The sequence below is a fragment of the Salvelinus alpinus genome, chromosome 16 (genome assembly GCF_045679555.1).
Source record: "Salvelinus alpinus chromosome 16, SLU_Salpinus.1, whole genome shotgun sequence".
Lineage (NCBI taxonomy): Eukaryota > Metazoa > Chordata > Actinopteri > Salmoniformes > Salmonidae > Salvelinus > Salvelinus alpinus.
The window spans coordinates 24,726,917-24,751,176 of record NC_092101.1 but is presented as its reverse complement, the minus strand read 5'-3'; the positions used below and the strand labels follow the sequence as shown (position 1 = coordinate 24,751,176).

The window sequence follows — 24,260 nt, the reverse complement described above, 5'->3', positions numbered from 1 at the left end:
GAGCCTGACTGATGTGACAGGAGCGAGGGAGAGGAAGAGAGAGAATAGAAAGAGTGGGAGAGGGAGAGGAGAGGAGGGGGGTGAGGGAGAGACTGCTTGCTGCCCCCCTCTACCATCTTATTACCACAATGCTGCTGAGCTCTTGGAAATTCCCAGAATGGAATATATTTTCTGCTCATTGAAAAGCAATTTATCATGTTGTGGTATATGGCTTCATCTTTTCTGTCTTAGTTTTAACTATGCAAATAAATAAGGGAATGCATTGTCCTTCCACATCAGGCATCAGCTGTTAGCTAGAATGTTCTCATTCTAGTTGTTTTTCTATTGATTATGCATATTCTCACCAATGCGTCTCAAGAGAGAATTTATTTAACACACCTGCTCACACATTAAACAACACATGATGGAATCTCGACAACAACGGTGTCAGGTTTCAAAATCCTATAAGTTAAGCAACCAGCCATCCAGTTTAAGAGACTCTTTGTACCAAGGTGTAACAATCCCACTCCAAAGCTAGACGTAAGTGTAAAATTAATCATCACCTGGTCCTGTCAATAACTTGACAGGTACAGCAGTAGTTCAATTCTTAGTTTGTTTACTGTATCTGTGGCAACGTCCTAATAACTTCTAGCTGCCATCAGTGCCTTTCAGTCTGTCAGTCTGTCTGTCCTCTATATGGTGGCTGCAGGGACATGATGAATCAGTGGATGAGGGGAGCAGCAGGACAGAAGGACCAGTGGCTAAAGAGTAGTTTAGTATGGAGTACTATAGAGACCTGTGGTGTAACTGGACTGTCTGCAGCAACACCACATGTGAGAGGTAACAAGGTTTGTCTAGGAAGCTGTGACTGACACCCACTGTGTAAAGTGGCTGACAAAAAAAGGCAGCAACATCTTACCTACAGGGATTTGATAGAGAAGTTACAAAACATGTGGATGGATGGCCCTGACCTTCTCTCATGGATATAAACACAGCCGTGCATTCAGCAGTAGCTAGTGAAAGTGAGGACGATGAACAAGCAGAGTAAATCTGGTGACTAAAACCTCCTGATTTAGGTGAACGGATGACTTACGAGCCTTCTGAGGATAAAAGCTAATTAACTTGCCAGCGGCGGGTGGATTTGCCTCATGACATTAAGCACAGAGACATATGGTAAAGTTACAGGTAATTGGATTAGTGTGATTAATACAACTCTTTAGTTATAACGTGTTAAAGAGTATGAATCACTACGATAAACGTCCGTCTCAGTATTGTCTGTTCGACTAAGGGACCAACTGTGGCAGCTGCTAGTCACCCACATGCACAGGCATCGACACAGACACACAATCTGCTTCTAAGGTGTTTTTGGAGTAGCACTCCTACATCCTGCAGTACACTCTGAGATCATTGGTGCGACAGAACATCAGATCAGTGACAGTGGTGGAAATATATTAAAACATTTTCTCTATATTCAAATCTAGGTTGGATGACAGCCAATCCTAAATGAGTCAGAGAGTGCTGTGCCACTGGCTGTGCCTGTAGGAGATCTCGATAGCAGCTCTTCACTGAGAGGATAAATCCAAACCAGTGCCTTACCTACAGATGGTCAACCTTCAATCTTAATGCACATTCCATCACACCCGTGCTATCAACTATACTGAACAAAAATATAAACTCAACATGTAAAGTGTTGGTCCCATGTTTCATGAGCTGAAATAAAAGATCCCAGAAATGTTCCATATGCACAAAAAGCTTATTTCTCTCAAATGTTGTGCACATATTTGTTTACATCCCTGCTAGTGTATATTTATCCTTTGCCAAGATAATCCATCCACCTGACAGGTGTGGCATATCATGTAGCTGATTAAACAGCATGATCATTACACAGGTGCACCTTGTGCTGGGGACAATAAAAGGCCACTCAAAATGTGCAGCTTTGTCACACAACACAATAACACAGTTGTCTCAAGTTTTGAGGGTGTGTGCAATTGGCATGCTGACTGCAGGAATGTCCACCAGAGCTGTTGCCAGAGAATTCAATGTTTCTCTAACATAAGCCGCCTCTAACGTCATTTTAGAGAATTTGGCAGTACATCCAACCAGCCTCACAACCGCAGACCACGTGTAACCATGCCCAGGACCTCTACATCCGTCTTCTTCACCTGCGCGATCTTCTGAGACCAGCCACCCGGACAGCTGTCTGTAATAAAGCCCTTTTGTGGGGAAAAACCCATTCTGATTGACTGGGCCTGGTTTCCCAGTGGGTGGGCCTATGCCCTCCCAGGCACACCCATGGCTGCGCACCTGCCCAGTCCTGTGAAATCCATAGATTTACATATTTCCTTACATGAACTGTAACTCAGTAAAATTGTTGCATGTTGCGTTCATATTTTTGTTCAGTATAGTTTGAAAAGAAAAATCTCATTTTCAGCTAATATTACTGGTTTAGAAAACCTCACAGCAACCTGCGAAAACAATCTCCACCAACCAACCAGTCGGCATGCTGATAGTTTCCAGCTAAATGTGAGATTCCTCTTTTACCATAGTTAAGCAACGTCGCTGGCCCGGAGCGTTGTGCAATGCTCTCCCCCTGTGCTGGGAAGTTGCCTGGGAGCACCACTCTAATCTGTAGAGGGCTTCTGGAGACAACTCAACATCTGTCCCCCCTCCAGGCCTGTGGCATCGCACCCACCACAGTGCTCACACACACTTACAAACACACACACCACACACAGATACACTAAAGCAGACACACACACACACAGATGCATGTACACAGACACGCACACTAACAGACACATCCACATCCACTGAGCACGTGCACACACTCACACACACAGAAACGCATGCCGCATATCACTTACGTATACACAAACACCAGAAACCGCTACTACTGAGTCGAGTAAAGGTGGATGTAGGGCTCCCACTCTAAATGTCCCTAGCAGCATGCTGTATGTTTCTGTGTCTGTCTAGCTAGCCCATCTCCACAATGTCTGGAGCGGAGCCTGTTACCTGTCTATGGGACAAGGAACTCATTACAGCCTGCCTGCTCAAACACCTTGTGACACTGCCTCACTACACACACTCCCCTCTCCTTAAAAAAAACCAACACACGGCACAAACAGTCTGCACACACACCAGGCAATTTTCCTCCACTAGTAATCTATGGTGCTTCGGTAAATGGAGAGAAGTACATGGTGTGTATGTAAACTAGAAATATCTTCCCAGCTTCCCAGTTTGGAGTGAGCAGCATTGGCACAGAGGGGAAAGCCATCTCCTATGTCAGAAGCTGTTATAGGGTGTTAGTAAACATATGATCTCTGGATAGTTGTAAAGCACCCTCTCGGTTTCCCAAACTGGCAACCCCGGCCACCTCACAGCTCTCTGAGGACCTGTAAGGGCAGCGCTGATAAATCCACCTTTCCCCTGCCCCCTCTTCATCACAACTCTGGCGCTGGGGCTGCACCACGGAGCAATGGGTAGTAACTCCTAAACCCAGCCCACCATCCCTCCATCTCCCTCCTGCTTCTGTTCCTCACCGTCCAGCCCAGTACAGTACAGACAGATCCCTCTGTGTGCACTGTGTGCAGGGCCAAGCATTGAGAGAGGAGAACGCTATCTATTCTGTCGATGGCAGACACAGAGAACACGCAGATTAGAGAACAGCAGACTGTGCGCTATATCTAAGCCTTCTGCCTGGGATTGGGCATATGAGAGGGTCCCCTATAAATGACTACACCCCCACCATGTCGGAGTTAAACCACAGCCCCATGGGCTATCACATACACACACAGATTTTGGAGGATCAAGAAGAAATAAGGTACCTCACAATAAACATATACCTGAATGGAACAGTAAGGGTTCAAGGGAGTGAAGCTGCTCTCCACACCTTTGTAGCCAGCTTTTTTTTCTGGTGAAAGCAGAGGGAAAAAATTACCAGTCCCTGATCAACATTAAAACATCACAAGCAAGCTCCACCCCAATGAACAAAGACAGAGAGGACATGGCCAAAGAAATGCCCAAATCACCGAAGCCCATTTCCATTGTGGAATTTGTAGAGTTAAAAGAACAAGTCCAGCTCTCCACCAGCACTGATGTAAAGATGGAGTAGCTGTGTGACCAACTCTGCCAGGTGAAGAATAAACACAAACTGTTGATAGAAAACCTAACATCAGAAGTCAGAGAACTCCAGAGAGAAAGAAAGGAAGAACTCTGAAATGAAGACAAAAGTAGAGGAGATCAAGGAGCAGATTAGAAGAGAGGTTTTAGAAGCAAAAAAGGAGCTGAAGAACAGAGAGTACACCATACAGGCTCTGAACGAACAGCTACCCAGGGTCACTAACCCCAGCCCACCCCCCGCCGTGCTCCACCCACTCACCCCCAACAGCTCTCCAGGAGATCAAATCAAATCAAATGTATTTATATAGCCCTTCTTACATCAGCTGATATCTCAAAGTGCTGTACAGAAACCCAGCCTAAAACCCCAAACAGCAAGCAATGCAGGTGTAGAAGCACGGATCACTCTCCACCCATTACCAACCTGTCTCCTCCAGAAGATCCCTCTCCAACCAACACCAACTCGCCTCCCTCAGATCCCTGTCCAACAAATAACCTCCCTACCATCTCTGCTAGCTCAACCAACACTCCCACTATTTGGACTCCAACAGCAAACATCTACAGGAAAGAGAACTACTATCTGGCATGGAGGTGAGAAAAATATGTTGCCCCATGACTGAGTGCCCTCAAAATAATTTCAGAGGACACTTCAATAGGAGCGAAGACAGTAATAATCCTCACTGGAACGAACAACCTAAATAACTTCAGCTATGGCAGAAGTAGGCATTTTGACCACAGAGAGATACCCATCTGCAAGAATTTGATTTGAATCTCTTCTCCCGCGCTGCGATGTGCCATTCAATATTATTTTAGAAAACAATGCAGAGCTCTCAAGAAAATGTGCACTTTTTGGCACACCAGAAAGACATCCACCCTCACCAGATGCAAGACCACATCCACCTAAACATGTGCGGTGTAAAGGTCTTTGCAAGGGTGCTAAAGTACACAGCCAATGTGAGAAGAAAAACCAGGAGCCTCCGGCCTATGGAAAGCCAGCAAATAAGAGGCCAGCACTCTGCCCAGAGAGACCAGCACTCAGAGAGACCAGCACTCTGCCCAGAGAGACCAGCACTCTGCCCAGAGAGACTAGCACTCTGCCCAGAGAGGCCAGCACTTCGCCCAGAGAGGCCAGCACTTCGCCCAGAGAGGCCAGCACTCTACCCACAGAGGCCAGCACTCCACCCACAGAGGCCAGCACTCCACCCACAGAGGCCAGCACTCCGCTCAGAGAGATCTTCACCTCACCCAGAGAGACCATCCCCTCTACCAGAGAGCCCAGCTCTCCTCCCAGAGAGGGCTTCCCCAGAGACCAGTACTCAGAGCTGGAATGAGTAGGTGTGTCCAAACTTATGACTGGTACTATATATATATATATATATATATATATTTGACTTTATTATAAATATATACATGTTTTTGTTTTGTTTTGTTACAGTAATGTCATTGTCTATAACTGTTCTGTACTTTGTCATGTATTTGTACATTTTATGTGGACCCCAGGAAGAGTAGCTGCTGCATGTGCAGTAGCTAATAGGGATCCTAATAAACTAAACTAAACTAGAAGGACAGGGAGACAGACAGTGTTACAACCAATCTCCCTTATGCTCATCCATCAATCCTAAACTATGGTAGTGAGAGAGATGTGTATTGAAAATAAGAATGTGGAATGTTTATGCCGTCCCCACAATATCGTAACAAGCAGACAGGGAGAGAGAGAGAAACACCCACTCACAGACAGTACACACTAACTAAAAACACAGCCAAGCTGCAACCTCTAAGTATACTGTTTGGGAGGGGGGCAGGGGAAGAAAAGACAAATACATTAGATGGAGAGAGAAAGTGAGAGAGAGAAAAAGGGAGGGAGAGAAAGAAAGAGAGAAACAGAGAGAAAGCAAGAGAGAGTGAAGGAAAGAGAGAAAGCGAGAGAGATAAAGCGAGAGAGATAACCAAGGTAATGAAGAGGTTGATATGCATGCACTGCTGTGACACTTCCTAGTTGTGTTTTAGAGGGACAAAATTAATAATAATTACAGAGATTAATATCAATGATTAAATGTTCCTATTAATGATTATTCCAGTAATTAGAATCAGCAGGATGCAATATGCTGCAGTATTCATTTTTACATGCAAATCAAGTTGTGATCACACTATGTTCTCTCGCCTGTAATGAGACATACAGCTTTCAGTCTACCCAGGCAGCCTGGTTTACACCATTTCGGTATGAGGAGAGAACACGGGATGTCTCACTGTTCACGCAACGTGATTAGAGAGATGGATCCCTACTCCTTTAATCCTCCATATTGTGTTGATTTTTCCACAAGGAAAGAAAGAAAACGCCCTGTTGCAGGGAAAAGACTGACCTTCAAGGGGATTTGGGGATTTGCGATGGTATTAGACAGAGAGACATTGGCAGATGTATTTACTAAAATACCACATTACTAAAAGACTGCAGTCAAAACATGGTTGTAGGCAGGGCCGGTTCCAGGTGACATAAGCAGTCGCTTAGGGCCCCCTCTCAACTCTCAACTTACTATTGAGAGTAAGCACAGTATAATTTTTTTTAACTTGGTTGTGCATCAGTGTTTTTTTCTCTTGTTATGTCAGTCACTGACAGTCACTCAATTATCAATGTCAGTTAACAATTTTTAGATTGGTAGTTAGTCTAGCCAACAATTTAAACTTATAGTAATCCTGGCCGAATACCGACAGGGCACGTGCCCAGGGGTCCTGACTTCCAGGGGGCCCCCAATGATTTAGTTAGTCATTCTCACTCAGATACCATATTAACCATATTATTAAGTCATTACAAAATGTGTAGAATTGCAGAAAATGTATTTAAAACTGCAAAAATGTTTCTCCATCCCATGTATTTTTTTGGGGGGGTTTACAGGAAATTAGCTGTAAAATGAAAAATTCTCTCCGTCCCATGGCCAAAATGTGTAGAATTGCAGAAAACTTGCTTTAACACAGCAACATTTTCTCTGTGCCCCATGGCAAAATGTGTAGAATTGCAGAAAATAAACTAACCAACCAAATCTCACTTAGGGCCCCCAAAAGACTAGAGTCAGCCCTAGTTGTAGGAAATGAAATGAAATATAAAACTAATAACAATGTCATTGTAAACCCCAGTGAACAGACAGCGCATGTCTGATGTCTGCTAGTAAGAACTAGTAAAATCTCATCATCATCATAAACTCATTTGTAATCATATGGTTGTTGATCTCAACATGTAACTTAGAGAGATCACAAATTAGTTTATGATGAATATGTCTATCTGCTCATGTCCTTTGGAAAGCTTGGTCTATTGTAAAGGACATGACAGTGTTTTGTCCACATTGGCTGAAGCATAGCAGGTTAAACCAAACCATAGTAAGTAGCTACGCTAGCTCCTGCCCCAGCCTCACGCTTGTGGTTGAAGATATAAATCTTCTGGGGCACAGATTCACCTCTAACTAACCACATTTGTGGACAATTTACAGCGGTGGATCTCAGTTAAAACCCACCAATAAATGAAACTAGGAGGTGTGGGGCTGGATGCCTGCAGGTTACCAGGCCCAAGATAAATTCCTGCGAGGTTCTGGTAATCTTAATCCTCAATAATCAAGGCCAGCAGAGTCAAGGCAAAGAGTTAGAGCACAGACAAATCGGGCCTGGGGCTAAAGAAAAATCCTCTGACCGATATTTCTCCAGCTCTGTGAGCTTACTCTAGTCTTATTTCTAACTCTCTGTTTATGAACTCAGTGTATAGCCAGGATGAGTCTAAGGGCTGGTTACAAGCACAGAATCGTACCTGTTTTCTCAAGGAGCTTGGTGCACAAAGGTGAAAAAGAATCTTGGTTATGAACAGGTTAGGTAATGTATAAGATTCATAAAATTGACAGAACCAGAGGGAATATGACTTTACCTGCACTCATGAGATTAAAAACAAACTGTGAGATGCCACCATTGGTCAAACCTCCCCTGAGCATCTTCTCAGATAAGTGTCCATTTCACAAGCAGGGGGAGAGCATCATGGCATGATTACGACACGGTAAATGTCAGATATTATTCATCCCCACTTATTATCTGCTGTAAGAGAGGGCCGAATGGAAAACGCTGACCTGCATCAGCAGCAGCCCTCTCACTCGCCTCAAAAATATGACACAAGTTACAGCACCCAGCCAACCAATCAGCATCCCGGGCCATGGCAGCTGGGGCAGACAGACGCTTTTCCTCGAGCCAAGAGTTGACAGGAGAGTGGGGTTTATTCAAGCAAGGCAGAATAAAAGAATATCTTTGCTATAACAAAGAGAAAGACACCTCTGGGCTGTGTTAAATTACTGCAGGAGATATGAATAATTCAACTGCAAAATACACTGGATCAAATGTTGAGGAGGGATTACAGCTAGGGAGGATGGTTAGTGCCTATAAAAAAAATGACACTGGCACAGAGAAAGGTTTGCTTTCCCACTTTCCTTCTACATGTGTACATGTGAACAGGGTGCCCTCTTGAGATACAAGGTTCTCCCGCTTTGATCCTACAATACGCCTCGTTTCCAAGTTGTTAAACATATCCATCTGTTTTCCTGGAGCCCAGACTGCAGCCCCGCACCGTGCTGCCCCTGCTCCCCGCACTCAGCCCAGAAAGCACCTTGATCATCCACACTGGTTGGTTTCCACAGAAATGCCCAGGAGCAAGGCAAGCTTATCCCTCACGCTGTGGTAAAGATAGATGTGTCAGTCCGCATCGATCCATCTGTTGTTGCCCTCCTGCACGTCAGCTCCTCACAGTATCTCTTATCTGCAAGCAAAATAAATGCCACGGCTGGACCGGATGAGGGTGGTCAGCTTGACAGAAACCCCCGCGGCCATCAGCCAAATAACTTCAGGGGCTTTGGCCGTAAATTGTGGCAGCTTCACATGAGATGGAGTCACAATGCAATTTCCCCAGGAGTCGAAACACAGTAAATAAAGGTGGTAGGGGGGGAGTACAGTTAGCTGGGAGCCTTCAGTCAGATAACCTCCCAGTGAAAACAGACCAATACAAACATCAGGCCCGGTGAGATCCACAGAGGATTACAACAGTGGAGTGACAAAGAGGAACAAAGCCACACTCATCCTTGTGTGTCATCCCCGTGTACGAGGAAACATCACATCCTGAGTGGTTTTTGGTTCTGACTATGTCTTCCTGATGCAGACCTTGTGCCAAACTATGTACTTATATTAGGAGAGCATGGTTCTAAGAGGGTCCGGCTAGTGAGCCTGTGGGGCGAGGGGGGGGGTGTCGAGGACAGAAAGACCAGCCACTAAGCATGCTTACATGGACATCTGCTGTACCAGCCACTACAAATATCCACTGTGTCACCAGAACACTGAGGCCACAGCCCCCACAGCCCTGCTGGTGGCACATACCCGTGTACTTCAGCCACAGCCTCTCTTTCCCTCCACCAAAGCGTCAAGTCACCTGGCAACAATTTGCAGACCACAACTGACTATTGGGATTACCATACATGACTAGTTCAGATGTGTGTGTAGGTTACTTATCTAGCAGGTTAGCGTTTTTCATCGTGAATCTTGTTCTGGAGACAGCTCTGCAGAGTTGTCTCTAGCTGGCACAGCCACAAAGTCATAAGATCAGATTTAAACCTAACGCTAACCACACTGCTAACCCTAAGGTCAAACCCTAACCTTAAATTAAGGTTGAACTTTTATTAACTTTTACAATCTAGGGGGGAAATGGCTCAGTTCTGCCTCCAGGACAAGCCTCATGACAATAAACATCAATCTGCACTTGTACATGTTATGCAATCAGTGGAGGCTCCTCAGAGGAGGAAGGGGAGGACCATCCTCCTCAGTGAATTTCATTTTTAAAAAAGTTATCCTTTTTAGATAAAACTATACTAAATATAATCATGTCACCAAATAATTGATTAAAACACACTATTTTGCAAAGAAGGTCTACAGTAGGGTAGCACCATGGTGTAGCCGGAGGACACCTAGCTTCCATACTCCTCTGGGTACATTGACCTCAATACAAGACCTAGGAGGCTAATGGTTCTCACCCCCTTCCATAGACTTAGACAGTAATTATGACAACTTCCAGAGGACGTTCTTCAACCTATCAGTGCTCTTGCAGTATGAAGTGACATGTTGTCCACCCAATCAAAGGATCAGAGAAGTAATCTAGTACTAAAAGCATAAGCTTGGTGAGTAAGAGAGAGAACGAGAGAGAAAGACAATCATTGAACAGTTTTGAACAAATTCATTTATTCCAAAATGAAGGAGAAGCAAGAGAGAAATTTATATAGAGAGAAATTGTCATTTTTTATCTCACTTTCAGTTTCACTTACTTAGGTAGCAAATACAGCTATATAGTTTAGCCTACTGAAACACCCTGCCCAAACAGGGGGATGCTATGTTAGCTACCTGGCTATGATTATCCAACACAACACTGGAACTCTTCCAAGTCAAGGTAAGCTTTTGGTTTTATTAATTTATTGCCACCGGGCCCGACAGTGTAACTGCTTACTGACTGTACACTGTAACATTACTGCATGATTGTAGTGGGTTTACTAACTCGTTAGTTCTAAACTCAGCAAAAAAAGAAACTTCCCTTTGTCAGGACCCTGTCTTTCAAAGATAATTCGTAAAAATCCAAATAACTTCACAGATCTTCATTGTAAAGGGTTTAAACACTGTTTCCCATGCTTGTTCAATGAACCATAAATAATTAATGAACATGCACCTGTGGAACGGTCGTTAAGACACTAACAGCTTACAGACGGTAGGCAATTAAGGTCCCAGTTATGAAAACGTAGGACACTAAAGAGGCCTTTCTACTGACTCTGAAAAACACTAAAAGAAAGATGCCCAGGGTCACTGCTCATCTGCGTGAACGTGCCTTAGGCATGCTGCAAGGAGGCATAAGGACTGCAGATGTGGCCAGGGCAATACATTGCAATGTCCGTACTGTGAGACGCGTAAGACAGCGCTTCAGGGAGACAGGACGGACAGCTGATCGTCCTCATAGTGGCAGACCACGTGTAACAACACCTGCACAGGATCGGTACATCCGAACATCACACATGCGGGTCAGGTACAGGATGGCAACAACAACTGCCCGAGTTATACCAGGAACGCACAATCCCACCATCAGTGCTCAGACGGTCCGCAATAGGCTGAGAGAGGCTGGACTGAGGGCTTGTAGGCCTGTTGTAAGGCAGGTCCTCACCAGACATCACTGACAATAACGTCGCCTATGGGCACAAACCCATCGTCGCTGGACCAGACAGGACTGGCAAAAAGTGCTCTTCACTGACGAGTCGCGGTATTGTCTCACCAGGGGTGATGGTCGGATTCACGTTTATCGTCGAAGGAATGAGCGTTACACCGAGGCCTGTACTCTGGAACGAGATCGATTTGGAGGTGGAGGGTCCGTCATGGTCTAGGGGCGGTGTGTCAAAGCATCATCGGACTGAGCTTGTTGTCATTGAAGGCAATCTCAATGCTGTGCGTTACAGGGAAGACATCCTCCTCCCTCATGTGGTACCCTTCCTGCAGGCTCATCCTGACATGATCGTCCAGCATGACAATGCCACCAGCCATACTGCTCGTTCTGTGTGTGATTTCCTGCAAGACAGGAATGTCAGTGTTCTGCCATGGCCAGCGAAGAGCCTGGATCTCAACCCCATTGAGCACGTCTGGGACCTGTTGGATCGGAGGGTGAGGGCTAGGGCCATTCCCCCCAGAAATGTCCGGGAACTTGCAGGTGCCTTGGTTGAAGAGTGGGGTAACATCTCACAGCAAGAACTGGCAAATCTGGTGTAGTCCATGAGGAGGAGATGCGCTGCAGTTCTTAATGCAGCTGGTGGCCACACCAGATACTGACTTACTTTTGATTTTGACCCCCCCCTTTGTCCAGGGACACATTATTCAATTTCTGTTAGTCACATGTCTTGTTCATACAAATATTTACACATTCAGAGATAAATGGTATTCAAACAGAGATAAATGGCGAACGAAAGCATTCACACGTAAATAAATGCATGATTTCTTACTCCAAACGGGCGGCGGTTCGTGTGCAATGTATATGATTACTGTGAGAGTAGTTCCTAAAATGTACCAACGATAAGTGTGTCACGCCCAGACCTTAGAGATCCTTATTATTCTCTATGTTTGGTTAGGTCAGGGTGTGACTCGGGTGGGAAATTCTATGTCTTCTGTTTCTTTGTTTTTGGCCGCTGTCTATCGTTGTCTCTGATTGGGGATCATACTTAGGCAGCCCTTTTTCCCACCATTAGGTTGTGGGATCTTGTTTTCTGTTTAGTGCCTTAGCCTGACAGAACTATGCGCTTTCGTTTTCGCTTTTGTTATTTTGTTTGACTGTTTTTTGAATAAAAAAATCATGAACACTTTCCACGCTGCGCTTTGGTCCACTCTTCCTACCACCAACGAGAGCCGTTACGAAGTATCTCTTTCTCTCTCTCTTTCTCTTCTCTCTCCTTTGTAACAAGACGCCATATTGTGTCAGTCGCTAGGGACCTGTTTCTAATGTATTAAGTGTGTATGTTTATCCTGTGTTATCATTTAGTTAGCTAGTAAATAAATAATGAAAGCAATTTGTGTAGTACTGAATCATAAGTAAGGCTGGGTTTTTTGCAGATGCAAGGAGGTTACGAATGTTCAGAATGATGATATGATAAGAGGTTATGATTCATACGTTGACTGTCACCCAATAGGCTGTAACAGAAATAAGGCCATGCTCATGAAAACAAATCGTCCTCCCTCATCTTAAACAGCACTAACTGCCACTGTACAATAGTATATAATATCCACTCAAGATACAAGACACTGTATACATGTAGCATTTGTAGAGAGAGAGGGCAATCCTGAAGAACAGCTAAACGCATATTAATAAACACACTCAAATTAAGCATCTCCCAAGACGCATTGCTCATAGAAATGGGGTCAGACACTTTCCATGTTCCTCTTAAAGATCCTTAGGCAAGCCCAGGGTTACCAGTCAGCGACTGAGGCCAGCAGCTAACATGTTAGTCGGGCCAATGGGCAGGCCAGCCGTGAAGCAACAGAAAGGAAAGAGACGCAGACTAATGAAACAAATTATCTGCGGTATTTGTTTCAGGGAGAATAAATAAATAAGCATGAAAAACAATAATCCTCAACACTGGGCCACATGCAATGATTAAATAAAAAACTGCAGAACCAATTATTTCAGCAAGAACAAAAGGCAGCGGTGAAGATTGTTGAAAGGGTAAACAATGGGAAGAACATGGCTGGCTGCATCTGCTCCCGGAGCCCTGCCTGGTGCAATATCACGCTGACATGCTGTGTGCTGCAGGCCTAGCATAGGAGGAACAGTGGAACCTGGGCTGTTTACCTGGCTAATGCCCAGACAGCGGTGGTAGATCACTTTCCTCTGTTGCTCTACCTACTGTTGGGAGATCAACAGATGCTTTAAAGGCCAGCTGGGTTCTGATACAGGGAGTCATTAAGCACAATAAAAGCCATCCTGATTTAGACATGTTATTAACTCCTTTATTAGCCTTGGCTTTAACTACTCAAAGGTCATATTTGTGAGCTTCTACAATTCTGGAATTCAAAGGATGCTAAACGATGGATTGGACCAGAGAATGTGTTGAGGCCATAAGGTTCACGCCAACACTACAGTGCGCAGGGCTATGTTTTAAATAGGTCTTATGTGAGTTGAAGCGCGGCCAGACTGTGGTTTTATACAGGAGTCCATGATGAGTATGATTCGGCCCATAAATTCAGAGCAATTCTGATAATGATGCACTGACAGCAGAGTTCCATTATTCCATTAAGGCGTCCTACAAAAACCTGACACCTGCACACACACACACGGAGGCAGGCCAAGAAACGGCCCCTGGCCAAATCCATCCCGCGCTACACACAAACCGATAAATAAAGCTCACGTCAGCCACTCTCATATTTCGGGCTCCTTATGACTCTGCATGCCTTCCCTGACAAAGAAAAACAAATCATCAGGTGGCAAAAAAAAAAAAGACCAGGAACCCAAAAGGTGCAATAATGTTGGCTGGTTCATTAGTGGGAGAGAAAAGCACCACTAGCATTCTCTCTCCCAGTCTTTCTCTCTCTCGCTCTCTTTCTCCCGTTCTCTCTCGTCCTCTTTTCTGCTCTCCTCTAATTGTCAGGTTAATTAGGAGGAGTAGCAGCGTTGGTTAAATAGCCTTTCCTCGCCTCACACACACACACACACACACACACACACACACACACACACACACACACACACACACACACACACACACACACACACACACACACACACACACACACACACACACACACACACACACACACACACACACACACACACACAGAGGGGCCACGATGACAGGGCCCCTCTGTTACTTCCTATTGCACATTCACACACAGTCCTCACTACAAAAGGGCCACAGAGGCCAAGGCACTTCTGGGCCTTGTTAGACAGGCCCTTGATTGGCTGGTCAGATGAGCAGAGCGCAGGCTTGTCACACATCACACAGCGTCTGCTTGCTCCTGTAACGTTACTCTGCTCTCATCTCATTCAGCAGAGCTGAGTGGTTTGATCCGCTTACCCCACCGCCACAGGGGTAAATACAAACACTGAGGAAAATGTCAACAAGACTCTTTGTGATGCTAAAAAGATACATCTGATTAAATATGCTCCCATTTTTCCTGTAGCACCAAACCACAGCTTCTTAGCTTGACAGGAGAACCAGCATTAGTGAAAACACAGCCACACCACTTACCTGATCATCACCAAAACTGGTGCGTTTAAATCTTCACATGAACACTATCAACATGAAACCAGTCCAGAGGAATCAGGCCTAATGTTTTAAAATTCCAATCATTATCGTTGCAAGTTTAAATTCCGGAGGCATTCAAGTCGTTGCCAAATTGTTCACAATAAAAACATCTGACATACCACGTTTTCTAATATTCATAATTTGTACAAATAAAGACTTGTTATGGAGAGAAATCAATTTGGAAATAGTCGCTTTATGGGGACAAAAGCTGGGGCTCATGCTGGGGGCTGGTCATAAAGTATTCATGGTTATAATTATACCCCATATTTACTATCATCTTAAATCTTGTGCCTCCAAGCTCGGTTTCCTTTGACACATATTGCTGCTGGTGTGAGTGAAAGGAGGATATTGCCACAGAGTTGTGTGCATTAAAGCCTTGATGCTTTTCAGGAGGGGTAAATCACCATATGAAGCGAGAATAAGGATATTCATGAAAACAAATGACAGCATAATCTCATTGAGGGTGAAACCATAGCACCTCCGTTTCACTCTGTTTCACACTGTCCCCCCAAGGCAAAGAAAAAGCATTGATGGGCGCCTACTGTCCGGTATGTATATAGGTAGCTAGTGTTGGGGGATTAGTGATAAGGACAAAAGCTGGAAAACCTTACCTAATACTCCAAGCCGGTAGTTCACTGTGATGACGATAACATTGCCGTAACTTGCCAAGATGCTGCCGTCAAACATATTCCCAGTGCCCTCCATGTAGGATCCCCCATGGATAAATACCATCACTGGCTTGGGGCTACCGCTTTCACGGATGTCTGCAAGGGGAAGGAAATGATTAAAGGACAAATTAAAATGACAGCTGGAGATGCAATCTAAATTGTGGACGCTTTGGTTTTCTCATAATTTCGGACACATTGACTTTGCTTTGAGACAATTTCTGCTTTGCACGTGAGACTGTTCATTTCATACATGACAAGTATGACATGTTCCTGGTGATTGAAAATTCCATATTAATCTTGTTTTTTGTTTCAGGAAATTTTATGGGCTCTTATTTTTGGAGGGCCAATAAACTGTCAGCATTAAAGAAGCGTAGAGATTAAAACTGACATTTCAATTTAAGCGGCACAGGTAGCTAGTTTTATCAGTAACGTAGAATCTAATAAACAAGATTGAACCTAAATGTTTCAATGATTAACATTCTTCAAGAAAAGTTTTTAATTCAATTTCAGACATCCAACGTTTCTCTTTAACAAAGTGTTACGCTTACTGAACTTTGCATAATGACATCAACTCAATTGATGCTGTCTTTGAGGGAGGACATCTAGTTTGGCCGCTGGGTTTGAATTAAATGGGGGATAGGGAGGGATACAAAAAATAGGCTTCTGATTACTTTTATATTCCACAAAGGAGACAGGCGTTTCATCTTGGGTGCAAAATATCCACATTCATGTTCAATATCTTATCGATGTTTGGTGTTAGGGGACACTTGCAGGAGGTCTTCGGAGCTAAGGAAAGTAATTAAATAGTAAAGAAAGTAAGATGGCATCTTCCACAATGCCTTTATGGCAAAACATGAGGCTGTATTTGCAAAATCCAAGCCCATCTCTGTTCTTTTAGTTGATTTTCTTCCTCCCACTCTGTCTTTCTCTTTCCTTCGCTCTCTTTCTTACATTTCCAGTGAAAGTGGGCTCCTACAGAGGAGTAGAGAGGGAAGAAAATGCCAGGGCACCTCTAATCCTCACGTCTTCAGTAGGCAATCCATAACTTCTATAATATTGATTAGGACTGAGCAGCTGCTGAGTGTGTGTGCATGCGTATGCGTGCGTATGCGTGTGTGTGTGTGTGTGTGTGTGTGTGTGTGTGTGTGTGTGTGTGTGTGTGTGTGTGTGTGTGTGTGTGTGTGTGTGTGTGTGTGTGTGTGTGTGTGTGTGTGTGTGTGTGTGTGTGTGTGTGTGTGTGTGTGTGTGTGTGTGTGTGTGTGTGTGTGTGTGTGTGTGCAAAAGCATAAGTTAGTGGTGAAGAAAAGAGAGAACAAGAGAGGGGAGAGAAATAGGGAAAGAGGAGATACTGTAAAGAGAGAGATCCAGAGGGAAAATCGAAATTATTTTCAGAAATTGCGCATCAGAATCCTAACATCTTCCATTCACTTTGATTAATTAATTGAATCACAGAAGAGCAGCTGGATTCACGCAAGTGTGTAAACTAGAGCAGCATTGAGAAAGGAGAGTAATACCTGATCTCTCCATATAGTTACAAACATAACAACAAGGTAAATGATTAAATATGTAAAATAAAACTAGGAATGAAGACTAACTGGAACGATTGTGTGCCTGTTTGTCTGTCTATGTCAATGTATGCGTTCATGCGTACATGTGAAAGATTCATACAGTGCATGTGTTTCCCCCCTCTGTCTCTTGTGCGGGTGCCAACAGCAGATTAAAGTGACACACATCTGGTCACAGAGGGTTATGGCTATGGTGTCTGTCAGGATGTCCATTACATCATTCATGTCATTCACAGTCCTTTATGCTGTTTGTTTTTGTGTTCACTTCATCTTTGTGAGTGGCAAAAAAGCAAGTAAATCCTTTGGAGAGATTCCAGGCTTCTCTGACAGAGGTCAAACCATTTTAAACCTCCATAAATGAGGAATAGAAGCCAGGGAATTGTGTGTGCTGGCTTTTGAGAATAGATGGCAATTCAGCCATTTGTTCTAAACTGGGCCTACTAATCATAGGGTTCGGTCATGCATCCTACGTGGACACCATAGCGTGCTAGGCTAATCCTAGCTGTAGGTAAGGTACAGAGGTAAGTGAGGACAGGTGCGTTCCTATACAGGCACTCACATCACAGAAGACTAGCTGTAAAAGCACTGCAATGGATCTCCATCCAATGCCAAATCTGGATGGCCTTGCTAACAAGCTACAGTATAAAGAGAATGTCCCTGTCACAATCCTGCTGAGGACAAAAGTTCCCATCCATTACAAATCCACAGGTGGAGTGACACCTACAGAGAACTGCACACCTTACATTCCATGACATTGAGGTTCCATGGCAGTGTGTTGTTGTTGTTGTTTGATTACATATCTCTGTTGTGGCTAGAGGTTAAATGTCAAAAGAGCATCGCCAGTGAGATATCAAGCCGATTGGTCCTTGGGCCATTTCATTCACACATCTCAATGCGTTGGTTTTAACAGCATATTGTCTTCTGTTTTAGAGAGGATTATTAGTCTGGCCTGGATTCTTTATCAAGTGAATACTCGAGAGGCTGGCTGGGATTTCACTGTATATTTGTGTCTCTAATCTTTTGATGTGTGTACTCAGGAAATCGCAAGTTGCTGCAGATCAAAGATAGCTGCAGCATTCCTAGTTTAGTTTTCTGTAATTGGTGCTTATTTCACCAGATTATACAGGAGATGTGCATTATTAAGACTGTGTTCTGTCATTAAGTAGGAAGTTAACTTTCTCACTTCCTCTTTGAATAACTTAATTTGGGGTTATTTGAGTACTTTCTTCAGTCTGTTACTTTTCAGTGAGAAGCCCATTTTAGATTTGTCGATTTAAACATTTGGCCTTGATTCCTAGGTTTACATAACTGTGCCATAATGTACTTGAATTTGTGTAAAATAGTGATGAAGAGGCCTCGTTAGGAAGGGATTTTGTGATCAATATGTTACATGTCTTTGCCCATAACGATCCAGGAACATCCATACATGTTGCATAGGAAACGTACAGTTTTTTTATAACACAACTGAAGGTGACTTATGTGTTAGGATTGATCAGGGTATCAAATTCCCCAGGGTTGGAATAGTATATTTTATTTTGGAAAAGGAAAAGAGTTGTGAAAAATCATGCAAAAAGGTGTTACGATTTCATTGAAGGGTTAATAGTTACTCTCTTTTAGATGGGATGCAACATGTATTTATTTTTTTACAAAATGTAAAAAGAATTCAAGCAAAAACCTATGTTAGATTATTAACAATTAAGTACTCTGGAATGATAGGCGACATTAAACATACTCTTAAAACATCAAGCAAAAAAGACAAAACACATCCAGCAAAAATTACGGAGAAAAAAAAATCTTCACTTTCAAAAAAAGGACAAGAAATGTAAAAAACAAAAACAAAGAGGAAAAATTGGAGGGTTCCTTGTCATGCAAATCAGTTTGGCATCAAAAAATACCTTCATCCTCCGCCCCGTCATTATCACCTAAATCATCATTGTGTTTCTTTGTAAGGGGACCTAGGATCAAGAATGGAGAAGATGGAGGAAACAGAGAATATAAGAACACACAAACCTTAAAAACGCTCAGAAGAGAAAGAAATCTTAAGTGATTTTCTCTGTGAAAAATTTTACTGAAAGAGAAAGAATGTAAACAATATCATACACATTTGTGGAGCTTGGTAGCTATGAGATAGTAAGACTTTTGTTACAAAGTACTGTAACAAAACAAGAAGGATCTTCAAAATAGGACTCTTTCTTTCAAAAAGATTCAAGAATGTAAGATAAGTCGTTCCCAGTAAAACAGATAGGGTGTTTTCAGAACACAGCTTTACCTCATGTCATTCTCACCCCTCTTTCCCAATTTCAAGTAAACAGACAAAAGCATAATTGTTATGGATGTTTGTGAGGGTGTCTTCTAACATTATGTTCCAATAAGTAGCCCACGTCTGTGAATGTTAATGTGCTAAAAGAGAATACTCCAGATTGAATCATTAGTGGACTCATACTATGTAAATATGTCAAATAGAACCTAAATTAATTCATTTCATTGTAGGATCACAGAGTACCAAAATGCAAATGGAAAAAGTTAATGTATTAGGTGGCTCCAAACACAGAGGTTAATTGCTTAATTCTCCCTCATTGGCAAAATAATAAAGCAGGAAATAGGTCAGACTGCAGCAGAATAAACCAAGACAGGATTAATTTAGTGAGTAACAGCACAAAGACCACAGCAATGGACTGTACTATAAACACGACACAGATGGACAAACAGATAGAAAGACAGACGGGGGCACAGAAAGACACACAGGCACACAGAAAGACAGACAGGCACACAGAAAGACAGACGGGGGGCACAGAAAGACAGACGGGGGCACACACAGACACACAAGGTTGACAAAGCGCTAGTCTAGACACATGCGAGCTAGATCAAGCATGTGTAAGCAGAGAGCAGCACATGAAAGAGTGAGATACACAGTATGACCAATGAAAGAATCCTTCACACACATCACTCAAACTCATCCTGCTTATGATCATGCTCCTTCATGACAATACAGTACAGGAGAACCAAAACAGGGAAGCAATGAGAGGCAGGGATGGGAGGGGGAAATGGAAATGCTCTGTTTTCTGTTCATTCTATTAAAATAGTCCAGTCATTTATTTTCCTCATGTCTTGTAGCCAGAACGCTAGAGCAGTAGGCAATGGCATGACACCTCTATAATTTGTAGCAACATTCTGGAGAAGAAAACAGAGGTCATTCAACACTGGAGAGAACATTTGGCGTAAACATCCCGTTTCACCCAGCAGCCTTGCTGAGATTGATTTTGTGAGATACATGACAAAAAATGAAAACAGTTAGAGTAAAGTACACTGTAGCCTACCTTATCGGAACACATCATTAAACATTAATTAAACACATCACATCATTAAACCATCACATTCTCATAGGCTAAGGTAAGGCTTATAAAGCAACTGAACGGAGATGCTGGAGCATGGTACTGCAGTGCCCTGTGACATGACTGTGCATGTCTGTCCCCTAACTGAGGGGATGGTTGGATCATATCAGTCAGGACGGCAACATGACAGCATGCTGTCAGCATCACGTCACTCCTAAACTCCAAGTGACTGAGGGCCAGGCCCTGCACACTGACTTTCAACCCCTCTGACCCCCTTGGAGTACTGAGAGCCTCAACACTTGTGTGTCGCACCTGGCTCCACTGCACTGATTAGGGAGACTCTGTTTTTCTGTCTTTCCCAGTATTTATTTTCTCTTTCTCCCTTTACCTCGGTCTACCTTTCTCTCCCTCTCTTTACTCTGCCTCTCCGTCTGTCTAACTGCCAAACTGTTTGCCTGTGCCGTTGTCTCTGTATCCCCCCCCACACACTGTCTGTCTCACCAGTAATGCTGTCTCCCAGTCAGATGATAAATTGATTTATTACTGCAGCCTAGCTCTTACACACCCCTTCCAAATGAATTTCCATATCCCTCGTTGTGCCGATATTGATTTGTGTTCATCTCTGACTGATAAAGTGCAACTTCACGCTTGAGTACTCTGTAATGCAGAAAAAGAGGTGGGCTGGTGAGGCGTGCAGCAGGCGGCCGACTCCGGGGCTCCTGGCCCTTAACAGTTTAATGCACTATGAACCCTGAGGCTCCAACCAGATTAGGTCATTAATGCTTTGAGCTCAATTGATCTCACATTGTGCACATGGGCATCCATACGACACATTCGTCAAGGATCTTAGGCCTATCCAAATGGAAACAAACCAACTCAATCAATGATTGATTTGACCATAAAAACAACGGGCTCTCTAACATACAAAAGCCAATGAATCTGGGGATTAAGTACTGACCTTCGATAATACTGGCTATAAAACATATTCTTGCATGAACAAATATTTCACATCCTTTGATAAATGACTGAATGTCTATGGTGAAATATAGCCTATATGGTGAAATATTTCATACAATGCAGTTTGTGCCATAACATTTTGATCAAGAGCAGAATACACAAGAACTTACCTTTCAAATCAAGTCCAACAGTACAACTCATTCCCAGGGGCCGAGTGAGTCATGAGCCTGGTGCCCATGGGACACATGTAGTGCAGTGTGCATGGCTATACAGCCAATTACAGGGCTCACAGCTCTGTGGATCTCTTTGATAAATGACTCAGGACCAGGTGGTACTCAGGAACAGGACACTACTGAATACATCCACCCATGTATTGTGCACTTGATGCAATGCCATCCTACTCTATTCAAATGTTAGAGGCACATAACAGAGAGAGGCTGGCTCTTTGACTGACTGACTCACACTCTCAAAGCAGAAACAATAACACAGATGCGAAACAAATGCTCACAGGTGTGGCTGGGGAGGATTTGACTGCATTAACATTCTAAAACAATATAAGAACCTCAACCTGCACTCATCATTAAAGGGGCAATCAGCAGTTGGTGCATACATTTTTTTACTTATAAATTATTGATATGGACCCATTGATTCTTGAAGAATATAACTTATAAATGCCCCATGAGCTTAGTTCAACTCTCGTACCCCATCAGAACCCAAAATATAAGCTTGTTTTACTCCAAAGTTTGTAAATGTAAACTGTATTGCCTCAAACCATGGTTAAAACTATCATTTTGATATCTGGATGGTCAGTCCTTGCATCCACACTCTACAAATTAGGGGTTCAATAAGGGTTTTTCTAAGATCCTCAAAGTTCTTCGAAGAACCTTAAGGTTCTAAGCACTGAAGATTGCCCCCAATAGGTTCATTGAGGAACCTCGTTAGTTGGTGGGCGTTCTTGCAGGAACCTAACTGCCCAACTGAAATTTGGATTTGAATTTCAAAGGACAGCAGGTGCAGGCACTTAACTGAAAAATGTAAAGGTCTCAATTTAAAGGGAAGGTTTGTCCCTTGTATGATGTAAATTGATATTGTTTTATGGTGATACCACCTATCTTTTCATATTTGTGCAAATCTTTCTAAAACAGAAAATGGACAATATGTAATGGATATCAAATCAACAAAGAGGTAAGAATACGTAGGCTATAAGAATATGTTGAAGGCAAGATGTATTGGGTGCAGACGACTGAACTGCTCACTTTTGCATCCTTTTGTCAATTGGTATGTTATGCAGATCACATTTATCATCCTCCCTCCTTACCTCTTCAATGAATATCCCATAGGCCTCTACATTATGGACAAGGTATGTGCATGAAAACCATTATCAAAACAGTTCATTCACATTTTCCACAAAAACCAAGGTATGAATACTGTCGTGCATGTTTTGTTAATTATCTGTACAATTTAAAAAATTTGGATTCACAGACTTCATCTCTGATGAATTTAACAGGAAACCTGTTCGATCACCATGCACTGCAAAATCATTCTGGATATGGTAACGGAAAACTTGGGGCTCTGCTGGGAGTTTACCTCATCTTTAGATTGTTCTTATTCTGCTTTGCCACTAAAATAACAATAAACACTGAAAACTAAAATATGGTGTTATTGTTGTTATTGTTATGTATATTATTATTATTAATAATAATAATAGGGGAGGGGGGCAGTTCATCAAATGAACCCCAAAAGGTTATTCAAAAAGTTCTTCAAGGATCCATTAAAAGGGTTCTTTGAAGAACCCTTTTAAATGGTTATTCAAATAACTTATAGGGGTTCCCCCACAGTTTCAACTTGAAGAACCCCTAAAGGATACTCCAGGAACCTTTTGTTTTTAGCGTGCATACAGTACTCATTGACTTTTTCCAGATTTTGTTACGTTACAGCCTGATTCTAAAAGGAATTGAATAAATACAAATCCTCAGCAATCTAGACACACTACCCCATAATGACAAAGCGAAAACAGGTTTTTAGAAATACCTTATTTACATATGTATTCAGCCTTTGCTATCAGACTCGAAATTGAGCTCATGTGCATCCTGTTTCCATTGATCATCCTTGAGATGTTTCTACAACTTGATTGGAGTTCACCTGTGGTAAATTCAATTGATTGGACATGATTTGGAAAGGCACACACCTGTCTATATAAGGTCCCACAGTTGACAGTGCATGCTGGAGCAAAAACCAAGCCATGAGGTCGAAGGAATTGTCCAATGGTCCCTCAGACAGAGCGCTAGAGTTCCTCTGTGGAGATGGGAGAACCTTCCAGAAGGACAACCATCTCTGCAGCACTCCACCAATCAAGCCTTTATGGTAGAGTGGCCAGACAGAAGCCACTTCTCAGTAAAAGGCACATGACAGCCCGCTTGGATTTTGCCAAAAGGCACCTAAAGACTCTCAGACCATGAGAAACAAGATTCTCTGGTCTGATGAAACCAAGATTTAACTGGATGTTTTTCAGCGGTAGGGACTGGGAGACTAGTCAGGATTGAGGCAAAGATGAACAGAGCAAAGTACAGAGAGATCCTTGATGAAAACCTGCTCCAGAGTGCTCAGGAGCTCAGACTGGGGCAAAGGTTCACGTTCCAACAGGACAACAACCCTAAGCACACAGCCAAGAGAACGCAGGAGTGGCTTCGGGACAAGTCTCTGAATGAGTGGCCCAGCCAGAGCCCGGACGTGAACCTGATCGAACATCTCTGGAGTGATCTGAAAATAGGTGTGCAGCAACGCTCCCCATTCAACCTGACAGAGCTTGAGAGG

The 24,260-nt window shown here is 43.2% G+C and overlaps 1 protein-coding gene across 4 annotated transcripts in view; it reads right to left on the bottom strand.

Moving 5' to 3' along the window:
- nlgn1 (neuroligin 1) overlaps positions 1–24,260 on the bottom strand; it is a 331,080-nt gene that overhangs the window by 184,151 nt on the left and 122,669 nt on the right. For 3 of the 4 annotated variants that reach the window (XM_071345564.1, XM_071345563.1, XM_071345565.1), the window contains 2 exons: positions 19,053–19,112; positions 15,536–15,688 (listed from right to left, as the gene is read on the bottom strand). In XM_071345564.1, coding sequence (XP_071201665.1) covers positions 15,536–15,688; positions 19,053–19,112 — 213 coding nt within the window. The remainder of the gene's footprint in view (positions 1–15,535; positions 15,689–19,052; positions 19,113–24,260) is intronic. The other variant, XM_071345566.1, reaches the window with a different exon arrangement.